The sequence below is a fragment of the Callionymus lyra genome, chromosome 3 (assembly GCF_982586985.1).
Source record: "Callionymus lyra chromosome 3, fCalLyr1.hap1.1, whole genome shotgun sequence".
NCBI classification, from domain to species: domain Eukaryota; kingdom Metazoa; phylum Chordata; class Actinopteri; order Syngnathiformes; family Callionymidae; genus Callionymus; species Callionymus lyra.
The window spans coordinates 39,600,597-39,617,924 of NC_141820.1; the positions used below are offsets into that span (position 1 = coordinate 39,600,597).

The 17,328-nt window shown below is 40.9% G+C and overlaps 1 protein-coding gene across 4 annotated transcripts in view; it reads right to left on the minus strand.

The window, feature by feature from the left end:
- Positions 1-857: 857 nt before the first annotated feature.
- dennd5b (DENN/MADD domain containing 5B) overlaps positions 858-17,328 on the minus strand; it is a 35,595-nt gene continuing 19,124 nt past the window's right edge. For 2 of the 4 annotated variants that reach the window (XM_087787939.1, XM_087787938.1), the window contains 18 exons: positions 14,790-14,977; positions 12,997-13,575; positions 12,500-12,731; positions 10,072-10,219; positions 9,878-9,968; positions 8,981-9,112; positions 8,729-8,881; positions 8,487-8,556; positions 7,611-7,686; positions 7,409-7,537; positions 7,163-7,284; positions 5,812-5,957; positions 4,077-4,195; positions 3,802-3,989; positions 3,645-3,727; positions 3,372-3,498; positions 3,127-3,301; positions 858-2,847 (listed from right to left, as the gene is read on the minus strand). In XM_087787939.1, the coding sequence (XP_087644065.1) occupies positions 2,664-2,847; positions 3,127-3,301; positions 3,372-3,498; positions 3,645-3,727; positions 3,802-3,989; positions 4,077-4,195; positions 5,812-5,957; positions 7,163-7,284; positions 7,409-7,537; positions 7,611-7,686; positions 8,487-8,556; positions 8,729-8,881; positions 8,981-9,112; positions 9,878-9,968; positions 10,072-10,219; positions 12,500-12,731; positions 12,997-13,575; positions 14,790-14,977 (2,942 nt within the window). In that variant the 3' untranslated portion in view covers positions 858-2,663. Of the gene's footprint in view, positions 2,848-3,126; positions 3,302-3,371; positions 3,499-3,644; positions 3,728-3,801; positions 3,990-4,076; positions 4,196-5,601; positions 5,644-5,811; positions 5,958-7,162; positions 7,285-7,408; positions 7,538-7,610; positions 7,687-8,486; positions 8,557-8,728; positions 8,882-8,980; positions 9,113-9,593; positions 9,705-9,877; positions 9,969-10,071; positions 10,220-12,499; positions 12,732-12,996; positions 13,576-14,789; positions 14,978-17,328 lie in introns of all 4 variants that reach the window. The other 2 variants (XM_087787936.1, XM_087787937.1) reach the window with 2 other exon arrangements.

The window sequence follows — 17,328 nt, forward strand, 5'->3', positions numbered from 1 at the left end:
GAAGATAGAATTTGAAAAACATTTGGGAGAAAATTAATGAACGAAAAAAACAAGAAAAAAAATAAAATAAAGGTCAACTATGCATTTAATGTCCATCATAAACCCTACTTATGCTCGCCGACATGGTTTAAAGGCATATTGATATGGCAGTTGAAAGCGAGCCTCTTGAATGCCAAAAACCTTTTAATGAAAGATTAGTTTTACATTATCAGGTTAACTTCTGAGATGTAAGCATTAATTTAATTATGAGCAAATAATTCAAGCAGAGACTAATCTCCCGTTCAGTTTAGATTCCCATTGTCCTGCATGCAAATGTGTCGAGTGAAACTCTAAAAATAAAAAGGGTAAAACTGTAGGTGTTGAAGATATGATGCCACAACAATATTAAGACAGGTCACTATCAGAGGGGCTGATGCTTTGGTTATGTAAAGGCCTGCAGCTCCTGCGGATTATAAATCAATTGAGGCCACATTTAAGCATGACATTTTATTTATTACCCATCTGAATGACTATTTAACAACCTGTGTGTTGTAACGCCTTTAACTCATGCATGCTTCCTCCCAATCGATCTTCACGTGGTACTATTGCAGGTGATACAAAAACATTAGTGCAGCTCATGGACAACATCCTACTAGTGAAGAATAACCCATAATACAGGAAGTCCAATGAAACCCTCAACTTTTCATACCAAATAATTGATGCAGCAAAGACTCACACATTTTGATTTACTGATAGAGTCATTTGCAAGCGGTCCATTAATATTTACCCTCCATCCTCTAAAGCCTCCACCAAAAGTATGTCCTCTTATGTGGAGCCATAAACATGTGTTTAATAAGAGCGTTTAACACAAAGTAAAAGACCATCAAACATGACTTTAATGAGATCAGCAGAAGAGACACGAGTTGTTATAAAGAAATTAAAACAGTATTCACAAGGCAGGTTCCTTCTCTGGCTCCTTTCAATGAAGGTCACCAACACACATGGACTAATGAGAATATCTACAGCACAATATTCACATTGCTTGAACATATTAGTCTGTATGACTTTAATAGTGTAAAGAAAAGATGAAACTATTTTACATTAAATGGACTCACCAACAGGCGCATTCCATTAGCAGCTTGATCCCGCAAAAATGTATTCAACAGAGATTTAAACCCAAAGAACTGTGAGAAGTGACCATTATTCATATACAAAAAACATAGCTGATCGCCCTAATTTGAACATACTTGTCTGAAATTTGGGATTGAAGATAAACTTGGCTACGATTCTTACTCACAGCAACAATCGTTTTTTTTTTTGTTCCAAACAGTATTGACATCAAATTTGTGGCCCATTGGGAGGCTAAACCGGGAAATGTACCGTTTTACACCAATTCCTCTCTAAATAGGAGGTAAATTATATGTTGTCAAAAATAAAATAATTTTTAAAATGAATATTTCTTTTAAATTAAGAAATGATTTATCAATCTCAGCCCAAATAAATATATATTGTTGTTAAAACTATGAAGCAGTTTTATTTACCTATTAATCAGAAATATTTAAATAATATCAGGAGATTAGACTCATTTAGTGTGAATTCCTTACAGTGTGTTCATATACAATGAAATTTGATTTTAAAGTGAACATTTGGTAAAAAGAAAACATCAAAAGTAGATTAAAAAATAAAACATTATAACGTTGATTATGAGACAAATAAATACATGCTGTTGCCTTCTGAAAAAAAAAGTATGACAGCCTTAGACTTCGAACACGTCCAAAAACGGAACTCTTGAAAGCACAGAGTCCAGTGACAAAATGCTTGTGAAAAGTCACACTCAAGTTGAGTTCAGTAGTTTCACTCAAGGTTCAGTTCTGTTTCCCAAATTGAAGAGACACAGTAAGGATTGGCAGCAATAAACTCACATGTGTCTACAGTAGCAAAAGTAAAATAGTCTGGTCCACTGTCAGGAGGAATGTCCGAGTTACCACAAGTCCCTGGTGATGATGTGACCACTTCCAAGTCCAGCCGCGACACAATCTGCCATTAAGGTTCTTGTGCATGCATTTTGGAAATATGACCATTTGGAGCAGGCTAGGAAAAGTTTGTGTCCATGCTGACTGAGAACACGGGTACAAGTCTAACACAACACAGCATCTATTTCTGGCTAAAATAAAGCCAATAGCATTGAACCAAACATCTTGTTGCTGAAAATCCTCCAAAATATAGGCGCTTTAGAAATAACCATTACTTACTTACTTACTAACTAACAAAGAGCCAGAAGTACCACTTCTGTTTTATCATTTTTTGATCATCCTTCTTGCGAACCGCTGCAATCCAGTTAGTCACTGAATCTATTCTAAATTATCAACAGAAATAATATATGCAACACTCGCTGCTTTAGACTTACAGCCTTTTCTAAATTTATTAGATACATTTGTCTTTTAATATAAAGTGTAGCTCTCGCAATAGTGATAAAAGATTATCAAAATAGGGATTTGGTTTTAAATTGGTGGAGAGGTACATTTGTAAATAATATCTGATTAAAGGTGGCAATTTAGGAGAATTATCTGTTAAACATTTTTCAGGAAATGAGGTGATAATACTGCATATGTTCTGATCTGAAATGTAAAGCTATAACATTTTAATCTCTTGAATTATCCAGCCCACTCGCTACTCTCACAGGGTCATAGGTCAATGCCTTTGACGAGAGAGGACTCTAGTGTGATGGGAAAGTCGTGCAGAGTCTCCAAAACTCCGATGAGTGCGTTGACAGTGGTGCGGTCTCTCAGCAGGGCCATGTCCTCGTACATCCGCTGGATGACCGGGCACTCCACCAGCAGAGGGAGCCACTGAGTCAGCAGACGGTCCCTGAGCAAGACAAAAAGAGAGAAAACATCAGGTTTAAAGTAAAGTGACAGTGTTTCACATTTTTGGTGGACATATGGCAGCAATCTTTAATGATTTAAAATGCTACATTTGACACTTTGATCATTTCACAATTCATTCTATTTGTGCTTCAAAAAAACAACACCAGGTTAAAAAAGAAGTGGTTCTTTGATATTTGAAAAATACCAAACATATTATTACTTTTATTCTTTGTATAAACCTTTGTTCAGAAACGCTATCGTTTAACAACATGAAGCTGACCTTGCTCCGAGGCACAACAGCAGTTGGAACTTTCCATCTTTCCCAATATTCCTGGGTGTGGAATTTATCGAGCCGACGTAGTGACAGAGTGACTGACAGGTTGTCCCTGCTGACACAGCAGCCTCCTGCAGGTCTCCCATCTGGTCAGCTGCGTCCGTGTATGCCACCGCCTTCTCTGCTTAGAAAACATTCCATTAAAGGTTTCATGCATACATATAACATCAGGGGGCGCCATCTGTACTTGCCTACAAAGTCCCACACAAAGGCGGTTTTCTGGAAGAGTCTGGCAGACTTGAAACCATGATGGAAGAACAACTCCAAAGCTGAGATCAGACCGTTCTCCCCACACAGCAGCACAGTCAGACTTCCTCTCTGCACAAAAATGTCAAACCTTTTCACATAATCTTACCAAAAATCTCCAAAGAGTCTCCTTTTAGCAATAGTTCAAAATAGTCTTTCATCTTTTTTGTCACACTTTTTTACTTATTTTCTTTTTAATAAATATTGGAGTTCATTACCTCTTTCTCTGGCTTGTGGAAATGTTTGATGATGTTGTTCACCGACTCGCCAATGAGGTCCTGGATCTGACCCGACGTTGGTTCTGGAATGAAGAGAAAAGCTGAATGAACATCACGTATAATAGGAAGAGATACACTCGTAGATGAAAGTGCTTACTGTATCCTCGTCCATTATGCAATGTAACACTGATCCTTCTGGTCTGAGATGGAGAGGGCTGTGGCGGTGGGGTGTGGCAGCCTTTCCCAGAGTCCTCTTCTCCAGTGGCTACCACCAGCTCACCAATCAGGACTCTCTCTAGACTGCCATCGTCCACACCTTTGCCAAGCCAGCGGCCACAGGGGAACCTGCAGCCGACCATTGACAAGTGTTTTTACAGTGTATGCAGCACAGTCCCTCGGAGAGGCGGCAGGTGGACCAGTAGCAGAACTCACCTGTATGTGTGTCCGGTGATCTCGTTTCGAACCATCACACAGTCCACCAGCCACTTGGCCAGCAGACCAGCATTGTCGTGCCCCAATTGCACCATTGTGAGTTTTCCCAGATTCTGACACTGCAAGAAGATGAAGATGCTACATTTACTATACAAACATCCACAGAGACCGTTGTAACACATTTAGAAGGATGTAATTAAAGATATTTATTTCAAATGCATAATAGGCTAGCAATGGGGAAAAAGTAGCTGAAGCTCTAGCTAGGAGAAACATGCATCAGCTAATGAGCTGGATTTTAACAGTAAAGCTAAAAACATCAGCCAATGACATATTTATCTGTATTGTCTTGACGTGGCTTGGCTTTAGTTCTGCCTGACTAGTTAACAAGTTAAAATAGTACAGAAGAAATGTAATCCTATCCTAAACGTTTCAGTGCGACAAAATGTATTTTCCACAAACAGAATATCAGCAAAACAAAACTATATATGTGCAAACAATTGTTTGTATAATAGTTTGTATTCAAGTATGAGTATCACAGTGAGATAACCAGAGAAAGAATAAGAATATTTATGTGATTAGGCTAAAGTGGAAATTGATCTAATGAATACATAATGCATCAAATACACTGACCACATAATTCATGTTCTCAGGCATTCATATTCACTCAAATACACCCGCAATGGCTGAGAATGAAAAAGTAATTTCCTACAGTAGATACTTAAAACAATGTTTTCCTTTCACTAGCAACTCTATTTTAAATAAACACATTTAGGCTGAACTGAAAGAAAACACTATTTTTTGTTACGTAGACAAAGCTCAAGGATCTTTCCAGAAAGCAGAATGAGGTGCAGATTTGACGCAAATTTCACTGAAAGTTCGTCAGACCCCTTTGGGGCATCAATGACCATACCAATGTGTAAACTAAATCAGCTAGACCTGGGGTCATAAACCTGCCCTCAAAGGGCCTAGATGGTGTAGGTTTTTGTTCCAACCAGTCAAGCACACATGAGTTAAGGAATCAGGTGTCGGCTTAAACAAGCAGCATTTGACTGACAATTCATTGACAACTATATGTGCTTGACTGGTTGGATTCAAAACCTGCACCATCTAATAATATTTGAGGATGGGTTTCAGACCCCAGGTGTAGACCAACCATTCTCTTGCCAGCAGGGCCTGGTCTAGGCAGGGGCAAGAGGGGGCCTTGCCCCCTCAAATAAATGTTGTGCCCCCTCAAACCAGGGCCGGGTCTAGGCAGGGGCATGAGGGGGCCTGGCACAATGCCCCCTCAAGATTTGTGGCTGCCCTCTCATACATGCCTGTCTAGATCCGGCCCTGCTTGCCAGTCTTATCAGAACCCATCATTTGTGTATGACCATTAACTGAAGTGATAAAATAGCTGAGGTTTTTTGACATGAATGAGATAATCTCACAACAGTAAAGAAGGTTACAATGCCAAGAAACAAGTAGAGGAGAAACCAGCAGGGAGCCAAGCATGATGGGAGTTGTGGTTTGGGCTCACTCTAACCTTGAACATGGCGGAGATGTGCGAGTGAGGCCTGAAAGCCGACTGGGGGAGATGGAGAAGCTTGTTAACACACGATGGAGGGACAATGACAATAATGATGAAACAAACATGAAGCCAGTGACAGCAACACCAGTGAACACAAACACACATGCACACACCTGGTGAGACACAAACTAGACCCTCTGTTTGTCTAAAGGTCATGCAGCTCACCTCGAAGGTCATCTCCAGAACGTTTTTTGGAATCTGCATGACGCCAGAGTCCCCCAGCTCACCGGACACACACACCCACGGGTTGGACGTTGTCATAGCGTTACTCAACTTCTTGATTGGAATGATGACGACGCGATATGGAATATCTGAAAGAGAAGCAGGGGTTCGATTAACTATCAATCCTTAATTCTTTTTTTTTATCAATACATTAACCATTTACATGAATCAGCCATCCTTACAAACATACAGTTCCCTGAGTTAGAGTCTTAACTAATGCAGAAGTGTGTAAATACACAAACAAAAACAACAGAAATGCAATGAATATAAGGTAAGGTAAGGTAAAACTTTATTGATCTAAATTGTTTTTTTCCAGTAGCCAGCAATTTTTCATAAACAATAAAAAATAATACATAAAAAATAAAATAAGAAAAGAACATAAGCGGAAGAAGAAGATGACACAATCTAAGTATAAAGATAAAGACAAAGAACATAGAGTCAAAGAAAAACAACAAAGACAAAGGATACAAAGACTAACATGGAACAGAACATCCAGATACTCTCACTCCACTCCTGCCCCCAAACTCAGAATTGTACAACTTAATAGCCCGAGGGATGAATGAGTCCCTGAGTCTATTTGTCTTGCACCTGGGTAGGAGCATTCGTGCACTCATTCTGCTTCTCTGTTCACTGATGACAGTGTTCAGAGGATGACTGTCATCATCCATGATGGACAGTAGTTTGTTCAATGATCTCCTCTCAGCAACTGTCACCAGTGAGTCCAGCTTCATTCCAACCACAGAGCCAGCCCTCCTGATCAACCTGTCCAACCTGTTGACACTCCTCTCTCCTCTTGGACACATTTCCACCCCAACACACCACAGCATAGAACATGACACTGGCCACCACAGACTGGTAGAACATGCAGAGGAGCTTCTTGCAGATGTTAAATGATCGAAGCCTCCTCAGAAAGTACAGTCTACTCTGAACTTTCTTATATACATGGTCTGTATTGAAGGACCAGTCCAGTTTACTGTCCATCCACACACCGAGGTACTTATAGTTGTCTACTATCTCCACCTCGTCGCCTCTGATGGACACTGGACGTGGCTTTGTCCTGGACCTCCCGAAGTCCAAGACCAGTTCCTAGTTCCATGTGACTAGGTTCCAAAAACCGCTGCTCACATATGATAGCACAAGTGTTGCATTAATGGTCCTTCTACATTGAATTGCAAGTAAACAACTTTCTAGTCGTGTTTGGTGTGAACGCACCTTAAGCCAGCATCTGATACATGAACAACACCGTAGACCACTCAAATGGATCTATAAAGTTCCACAAAAACAAAGTACATACTTATGGTGGTGAAGACGCTGGTGAAGCAGAAGTAGTCGACTGTGTTGAGAGAGAGAAGGTGGAAGAGAAACTGCTCCTTCTCTTCCTCACAGCGAAGGAAGGCATATCGCTTGTACAGTCTTCTGCAGAAACAGTAACACACTGTAGTTAACATCATTGAGGGAACACTTGTAATAATAAACATATATCTTGAGACTAAATATCTCTTAGTCAACAAAGTAAATGTGGTTTGGTGTTGCTGCTCACTTGGTCAGAGCTTGTCTGGACAGAAGTTGTTTGAGATGTTGAGACAGGAGCTTCTTCTCCAGAGACAACCGGATCCAGGCTCTGGCTCGGCCCACATCTGTTTTGATCTCAGACATACTCTGGATGTGTCTGATGAGAAAGACCAACTACATCAAAAACAGGTCTGTAGGAGAGATGCTATTTTTGAAGGTCACAATCTGACCTCATGTCCTGGATGGGGGAGAGGCTGAACAATGTAACGGTGCCATCTGACTTCCTCCGCTCAGGGACCGGCGAGACTGAGGAAGTTGAGTTCAGTAGTTTCAGTGAATCTGAATCAGTCCGTGAAGGTCATCATTCATCAAGGTCATGTTTATCCAAGTGGTTAGAAGGCGAGTCAACTGGACTGTGTGGAGTTCTATAAAGATGATTCACCTCTTACCTCCAATACATTTATTTAGTTCCACATGAGCTTGACTGAAACTTCCTGAGCCTGGTATGTTAGCTCAGAGCTTGTGTCCCTTTCAACTATTGTTTGGTTGGGCTGGATTGGTGGAAGGAGGTGGAGATCAAAGGACTATAGAGGTGGAAGGAGAGCCTATGTAGACCAGGGCAGGAGGGAGAAAAAAAGAAAGAAAGCCCAGAAGAGAGAGATACTTGTGTCTAATGTGAAATTATTTACATTTACAAAAGTGAATGTGAAGTAACTTACATTTGGCAGTTAACTGTGTCTAGTGCAGGTTTGTCATGTTTGGTCTACATTGCTGTGCTTGTGATGGTGCTCAGTGTACCCAGTTTTTAGTCTTATACGAGTTTGGGGGGGTGGTCAATTGCAGGATGAAAGTTGGTTGTAAGGTGTGCTTACTTAATTGTTTATTGCCATACATTGATTCCAACTCATCCCTATTGTTCTCTGTTCCCGCCCCTGGATGGATATATACTGGCATCTAACACCAGCTAAATTGAAACTGAAGAAACTTTTGAGATGAGAGGTGAAATGCCTTCCTCGACCTCTACACAGTTCAGTTGACTCGCCTTTGAACCACTTGCTGAATCAGAAAGTCTGCAAATACTAAGGATGTGTGTGTGTTTGTCTCACCTGGGGACTCAACCTGCTTCTCCTCGCGGGCCTGATAGTGCAGCAGGTGAGACCACAGTGCTGATTTGCCCTGGAAGATGGTGAGCATGTTAAACCATCAAACATAAACACACACGCGGTAGTAAAAAGGAAACAAAAAACACTGCAACACAAGAATTGTGTCATCTAATAATACACACCTGCCTAACCAAGAAGCAGACCAAAGGTTTTGTGTGTTTTGCATGTTGTTCGTTTGTTTATACCTGTTTGACCTGGAGTCCGTGGCTCCAGATTCTCTCTAGCAGGTCACACAAACTGGCAATCAGTGTGTTCTCCTCCAGCCCAGTGATGTTTGCTTCTCCATGTCCCAACTCCACCGCCTCACGACCCATTTTCTCCACCAGCATCCGCTTTGTCTACAAAAAAGACAGTCAGGAGGAATATTTGTCGATCTTCCACTGGTGTTTTGAAACTCATTGTTTATGTTTTTCTATGATGAGGAAAAGTTGTGTTACCTTCATGCGACACTCTTTCAACAGTCCTTCCACAAACTTCCAGTTGGTCTGTGCGATGACTGCCGGGGACAGGTCTGACAGTTTGGGTTGTCGCAGGTTTTTGCCCAGGCTTCGGGCTTCCTGCATGTATTTCTGTGCAGCAAAGCAGAGACTCAGTCAGGAGATTATTTATTTATTATCGTACAGCGACCTTCTTTAAACCTTACGTTCGCAAAGTTGGAGGAAAAACCATTCATTTTATAACACTATATTGTGTCTAAGAAATTCAGCCCTTTGGTTGTATTCTTGCAGCCATGGGAAGCTTGCAGGAAAACTATGCATCTCTTAGAAAATCCCTAAAACAAGCATGAAACACTTGCACTGTGAGGGGATCGGTGACGTCAGAGCGGTGGGTAGGAGATCGAAGCAAAGAGGAGTGGAGGAGTTTTAGGGTGTAACAGTACTTGCAGTGCTTAAAAATAAAACCCACAAGTGGAAGATTAGAGAAGAATCTCCCAAATGGCTCCATACACTGGAAGGACAGCAGGAGTGCATTGGTGGGGTGAGGGTAAAGTGTCGGGGTCGGAGCCGGGGTCGGAGCCAGGGTCTACAACACAGGTAGTTGTACACATACCAGGCAGGACGCAGAGGCAGACTTTTTAGGAGGTTTGACAGGTGGGGGGGAACCATTGTCCCACTCCCAGAATGCCATAGAGTTCTGCAGAGCCAGACAGCCCTCCCCATGCTGAGGAGGAGTAGGAGAGGTACAACCGTACCCCAAAATACCATCACAGGAAATGGGAGAAGACAGTCGAATGGAGCAAACAGACATGCGTTGAAATTAAAAAAGAACAAAAAAGTGAGGCGGACATGTTGGAAAACAGAAGGACACTGAGAAGGTCCAGTTGGTTTATTCACCTCTTTGAGGTCGTTGCCGAGGTTCAGATGTTCACCCTGTTGTCTGTGTCGATCCCGTCTCTGTTGGGCCGCTACTGTGCGATGAGACCACCTGAGAACATTCAGTTGAATGGAGGTGATTGTGGATCCACACAGCCCTCTGCAACATCACATCTTTGAACTACAAACAGCGGCTAGTGTTCATTTCCTCTCACTTGTTGGCGGGTCCAGTGCTGAGCACATCAGCTTGCAGTTTGGGGAAGAATCCCCTTTGGTACTTGCCCTGACCAATCTTCATGTCCAGTAGATGAGGGAGGACGGCTGTGTGGTCGATTTTCATCAGACGTTGTTCAACAGCTTGAGCTGCGAAACAGTTTTCAGTCATGAATGCTCATTTAGTTGTAAAATCTGCATCTTAGTCAGCTTTCTCTGCCTTCACTCGCAACCAGAAACAACACTGTATTTCAACACATGATGATGTCCATACACCTAGAGCCACTTCCTTTAGTTTAAAAGCAGCAAAATCACATAAGTTGTTGTTCTCAAGGGGGTTCCCTATTGCAGAGGAACGCTCGCAAACATACTCCCAAGAAGTCTAGCATTGCCAAGTAGATCTTGAAATCGCTCTGGAATGATTATTCAACAACCCATAAGTCACAAATAATGGTTGATTGTCTTTGCATGTCCTGTGGACTTTGTCAGGTATGTCTTCCACCTCTCCGCCCATGTAGCTGGGACAGTCTTGATTTAAGGAGAAAGTTATTCCTTGAAACATAAAACAGAGTCAATCTGAAATCTGCCTCATTTAAATGGTATTGTTTTCATTCAAGGTCAGGTAGGAGATTTCTTTTTCTGCAAGACTGTAGTACAGTATATGCTTAAAGTCCTCCCACCTGTGTACTTCTGAGTTTGAAAAACATTCTTAAATATTTAAATGTATAATTGCTTGAAAATAAACCTCCATATTAATGTATTTCTTTTCATTATTTTAGTTACTACTGATCTAGATTTGTGAGAAAAAAAAAGAGAATGAATACTGGCCATGCAAGTGTTCTTCTCAGGCAGCTCACAATGGCACAGTTGTCATTTTCTTTCTTAGAGCAGAGACAATACTTTCTTTCTCTCCCTGGTGAGCGCACCTCTTTCAATTTCATTCTTTATCTCATCCTCACTCTCCTGCATCAAAGTTCTTCTTTATCTGCTGTTGCTTAAATATCTTGTTTTTCTGTCTCTGAGCCCGACGGCTTCATCAGTCTTATTCATTCATTTTTTTAAACGTCTTTATTAATCTAACTTGATGTTTTGTAGTGTCAAACCATTCTGGTCTCATATTATCCATCAGGAGGAACAAATGTTTACACAAGAACATTTCAACACAGTAAATGACTCCTCACTTCTCTTATTTTCTGAAGACCAGACTAGCGGAAAAAATAAATAAATCAGATCCATATTCATTAGCTTCTTCATCAAAGTATTGTTTGCAAATACTAGACTCTAAAGAACCAAAAACCAATTAATAGAATGGATGGTGTGTCGACGTATGTAGACATACATACACGTTTCCTAACACTGCCGCTAGATTAATAATCTAATTTTTTAGAATCCATTTTCACATGTTTTAAGAGTTGTTTTAATGAACTCAGTGAGCTGGGAAATTATCTAGAATAGATGAATGAGTTATAGATCTCGGATCATGTTTTAATTTCACATATTATGTGTTGAATGGAATGAAGAGATGGTCCAAGTTGCAGCAGTTGCCGTCCAACAAATACAAAATTCAATACAAAAGCAAATGCCTCCAAACTGCTAGTCTGTAATGACTCTCTTCTATTGAAAAACAGACAAAAGAAATTGCTCCAAAAACAATTAAACAAGTCTTATGCAGCAAAGGCTCCCAGTCATTAAGGGAATATCTCATGCATGGACACTTAAAAGGAGCATGCTATGGTATTACTTAATAACAGAGCGCATGTATTCTGATATTTTAAGCAAACGTAAGTTGTTATCTCGTCATTTACATCTGTTATCTTCTAACTTGGTGACAATATAGTGCACCATCTGTGTTTGATTTCCTTAATTTGATTCCTTTTTTTTTTTTTCCTCCTTATACATTTTTTCTTTTGACCGCTCATGTCATGATTGTCTAGTTCATTTGTGTATGTAATGTGAGGAAAGAGCCATGTCTATGTCACTATTATCTTCCCTCTCACTTAAGATATGTAGAGTATTACTCAAAGTACGCTGCACACAATCTTTAGACATTTTCAGAATTTGTTTAATAATATAAAGTCTGTAAAATCTCTTGGAGTAATGGACCAGATTGTTAAAATAATACATGGGATTATTGTATTTGATGCCTTTTAAGCACCAGATGTTTCATTTTAACAGATTAGGATTAAATCACAAGAGCGTGTATAACAGGGAATTCACCAATTGTGTATTTTAGACTAGCGAGTGTTTTTGTGCCAAATCCTGTTTCCTGTCATAAAATGACTCCAACTGACAAGCATTTAATGAGCGTCAGAAGAAAAGGAAACCATTACAACAAACTTGGTATCATTGCATCCCAATAGAATCTGTAGATGATGTCAGTCTTTGCAAAGTTGAAGTTAGAGTTTTATTCATGAAATGTGATCTTCTTACCAGCTTCCTTCAGATTGGAGCATCTCTGGTAGACAGAGGATCTTAAGTTTGGAGCACGGACATTGTAGAGTCGTGTCTTTTCGATTCGGGCATCAAAGACTCGCAGCAGTGGCTCCTTGTCCTCCCACTGAGACATGATCTTGTTGTCGATGAATGTGGCGAACATCTGCGTCTCAATGAAGTGGGAGAGGAAGGGCAGGTAGGGTTCAGGCTGGTCCGACAGGAACGAGGCCTAGAAAGATGAACCTAATTCTCAGTCCATGACTTGCAAGTCAGTGAGTCAACATGCAACGACAACTGAGTTGACAACGATAAACCAATGAAGACATCAAAGACTACCATCACCAACTCAGCCTGATTTGATCACCAAAGCTCTGCTCACTACCACACTTACAACACATGCTACACTTTTGGAATTGAAATCAATGAGTACGTGGGTGGAAAAGTCGATTTGTTACTCACAAGGAATTGATTCACATTTCGGCGTTTACGTTTACCTTGTCAAAGTTGTGCATTTGCTCTCTGTTGGTGAGCCAGGACTCCAGGTCTGGGGCGCTCTGGATGACAAACGCTTCATAGTCGGCGAACATGACAGTGAACCTGCTGGCAAAAACTTCTCTCAGCTGCACGTTCAGCTTGGCGTTCTTCAGCTCTTCATCATCTGCTAATGTTCTGCCAGCTTGTCCCTCAGACTCCTGAGTTTTGATTCCCGTCCTCAGAGCGTCCACGCGTGAAACCGACACCCCCGTTCTTTTGGCGAGAGCCTGCAACCTTTCCAGCGTGGCGTTTCCCTGTAGAAGCTGCAGTACCACCATATCTTCGCCCACCAGGTTCCCATTGCGACCGTCATCCTCTAGCTGGCGGATGGAGCTGATCTTGCGCTCCCTTCCTGGTGTAGAGGGGGTGCTGTTGGGGTTGCTGCGGGTTCGTGGAGGAGCACCGTTGTTGGCAAAAATACCAAAGCTGAGCAGAACCTCACGGAGCTCTTGGACCAGCTCATTTTTGTTGGGGAAGTGTGGGAAGTCTTCTGGCAGTTCGATGTAGTGGTTGTCCACATCCACAAAACACAGGTTGGCCTGGAAAATAAAACTATATTCAATTAATAGCTAAAAGTGAAGAGAACAATAAAACATTATTCTTTCACACTCCTTTCCATTAACAATAATTTGCTCTTGCTTAAGCAGTTTCAGGCTATATAATCAGATATTGAGGCGGATTATTTGAAGTGGGTGTTGATGCTGAGAGGCAGATATGAAGAACAGATAATGTAGGTCAATGTGTGATTGATAATATTTGAGAGGTCCAACTAAAGCCGTCGTAATGGAACAACCATCACACCCTTAAATGGGATTAAAATAAACCTCATGTAATACCATCATGGATCACTGAGTTTAAATACAACACACAAATACTGTCATGATCCCAAATTTGACACACAGACATTGACACCGAATACAGTTTGGTTGTTTTACGAGTGTGCGTGTGCGGCTTAAGAGACGGAGGCAAAAAGTACCAATGCTTTTCCGTGTAAATGAAGAGCATTGTGATGTGGTTCAGCTCTTTCTTCACAACAGACAATAAAGAGTCCCCTATGCATTCATCTTACATTCTTACAAACATTTTTCTTTCACTCATAACCATGACCACAAGACTCTCGAACTCCTCCATCTCTATCTCTATCTCCAGCCCTGAGGACCATGGCCTTTGATTTAGAGGAGCAGACTTAAATCCAAGCCGCAGCACATACCCTACTTCCTATCGATTTGTCTCCATGGATCAAAACTAAATAGTATCTTTGGTGAATGTAGTGGCTAATAAGGTTTATACTGACGTATAACTGTGTAGTTGTTTTCTTATTTACAAGGATTAGTTGTAGATGAAGTATTAAATTAATGTTCACAGTTCAAAAACGCAATCCTTGTCTGGGTCCAGCATCGTTTTCCTCCATCTCATCACTTTTTATGCTGCTTCTGCTTCCAGCTATCCTTTCATCCCCCATTTCTAGGTCACCCCCTCTCTTCAAAGGACCATTGGAAAAATGCAAAGATAGACTTTTGAGGTAGCAGGCTGGTGGCTGCCATAATTATAGAATGTACCAGATTCTTGAAAGCTGCAAATCCAGAGGGGTATGGAAGTAGGGCTGGAAGAATCTGAGTGGGGGTTTTACTTTTCAGGGCTTTGTCTAGTCTTTTAATAGACAGACTGTAGTAAACCCAAGGAACGTTATTGGATTAACAAATTATGACCAATAGTTCCACAAAAAACCTGGATGGTGTTTGATGGTACCAACCTCCTGTGGAAGCTCCAGCGTGGATCGGTCGCTGCCCTCCTTGGACTGGAGCCCCATCAGGTATGGTACAGGAGCATCCAGGAAGTGAAGGAGTGAGGCTGGGAGGATGGGAACATAGACATGCTGCCACTGAAAGGGAAATAGCAGCGCCGTGATGCCCTCTGCCACAGTCATCAGCCGCTGGTAGTCTGGTGGACAACAATAAAGCCATTTTAGACAAAAACATCCAAAACTTTACTTCCTTCATTATTTTCCATTCCATCAATACATTCAGATTAGGTAGACACACAGACACTGACACAGGCTTACTAGTTGTTGTTTTTTTATAGAGAGATATTTAAGATAGAGGAAATCTATTTATCTATATTAAAACCTTTTTTTAAATGGAAAGACAATAAAAGCTCTGATCCATATTTGCATTATTGCGTAACAAGTTTAAGCTGTGTGAAATATAATCTGCTGCAGTTTTCTAGACCCCCTAAGACACAAATATTGGCTAAAAGTTGTGATGTGCAAGAGTGACTTTAATCACGTTGCACAAATTCAATCAGAGTTTCAATCCAGCGGAATTACATTTTGATGGATTCGTTTCGACAACAGAAGCTGCCGTGTTGCCAGTGCTGCTTCCCGCCATCATAGGGACAGATTAAGGCCACCGGCCGGCGTCCAGCTCAGCACCCAGTTTCATCAAATGTTATTATTAAGCATGAGCTGAGGGCTTTTGGGATCGAAATATGGAATAAAACATGAGCATTGTGTCAATCGATGACATCAGATGGCTATATGCCTGTGGCCCATTCATCACTGGGGTACTGTTCTTCTCTCTACTTGGCTTATCTCAAAGTAGACATGACAAAAACTGCATTCAAAAAGAGACGCGTTTACAACCACTGACCTACTATACACATCACATGTGACACTATCCCAAGATAAGACTAATAGTTATTTTTAATTTAAAACAGGCAATGAATGAAAGTGAAGAACAAGTTTCTTGGAGCATAGAATTACACAGCTACAAGTAGTCCGTGACAAATTCACCCATACAGACAGACTAATGTCCGAGACCCAGGCAAGACATCATCAACACATCTTGGAACATGTCGGAACTGGATCAGACCTGAGCCAGTGACATCGAGAGAGATTTATTGGATCAAAACAGATTCTCAAACTCCTCCATCCAGTAACATGGGAGTATATAAATGTCTTCAAAGGGATTCTCTGTAAACTGTGAACATTTGGGAGCATCCACCTCTCTGAAGAAAAGAGGGTGTGCACGCTTTATTCATCAACATCAAAAAGCTATGGATGGGGAAACCTTGGAATACCGCATACCGCGTCGTTTGTCACATTTGATCAGAATATCCCAACTCTCCGTGATGGATGTTATCTAAACACTTGTGAGGGGGGAGTTACCTTTGAGGGGGGCACACGTTCTGTTAAGGAGATCAGAGACAGAAAACGCTTCCTACATGCTAGACATGTTTTTTTTTTAAGAAATGCTAACCATAACCCTAAACTAGACACAGGACTTTGTGTACTGTTGTCAACAACCTTTCATAATTTTGCTATAATTGTTTTTAATATGTGTACTTCATGTCCTTATAGGTGTATGTACTGCTGAAACAACTAACCTTTGCTCAATCTTGGAAGACTAAAGTTAAATCAAATAAAGAAAATATGCTTAAGGTCTCACCGTGACTGATTATATAGAAACGTATGAGCTAGGTAAGTAAGTAAGTTCTTACCTGATTATCTCTGATTGAAACTTAAAAAATAAACACAGATCTATATCTATATTGTTAGTCAACAACACTGTATACATTTTCATTTATAAAATGTTTTTTGGGGGGTGTACTATAAAACCTTTTTATTTATATTGCTATCATTTTGCAACGTAAATGAAAACTAAAAGAGTAGACCAAGTATTAGTATGTTGGCAGGCATGAAGAAGATGTGCCTCTCCTGTAGTGCAGCTGCTGTAAACGACCAAAGGGTCTCACTATGGAATCCAGCAACCGTAGTTTCATCTTATTTTAAAAACCCTACAGCACTATTTTAAGTCCATATTGTTTCCCAGCCTTGGCTTTGAATGAAATACATTTAGCACTAATGATTTCCAGCAAAAGTTGCTTAATTTCCTGAAGGGTTGTGTGATATGCTTTGGCCAAACAGAAGGGTTCAGCCGGGTTCATAATCATCAATCAGAGAAAAAGATATTTCTGTTGCTACTTCCGGTCAACACAGATGAACTGTATGAGCTGTAGTGCTGCAGATTGTGGAGCCAATGGTAATATTATTGCATGAATTCCATCTCAGCGTGTTGGAGGAGCCTGAGACCAAACAAAACAGTGGTCTGCTGCTCTTAATAATGCATGCATGGGAATCTTGGAAGAAGGACATCTGAGGAAGAACCTCAGAGTTTATACTGCATTTTCCTTAATGCAGCAAACATATCAAGTTATAAGACACAATTCTTTTAGGGTCTCCATTCGAGAACCAGATAACTCCTAGTCTGACACTATGAGTGACTCTTGTGAGG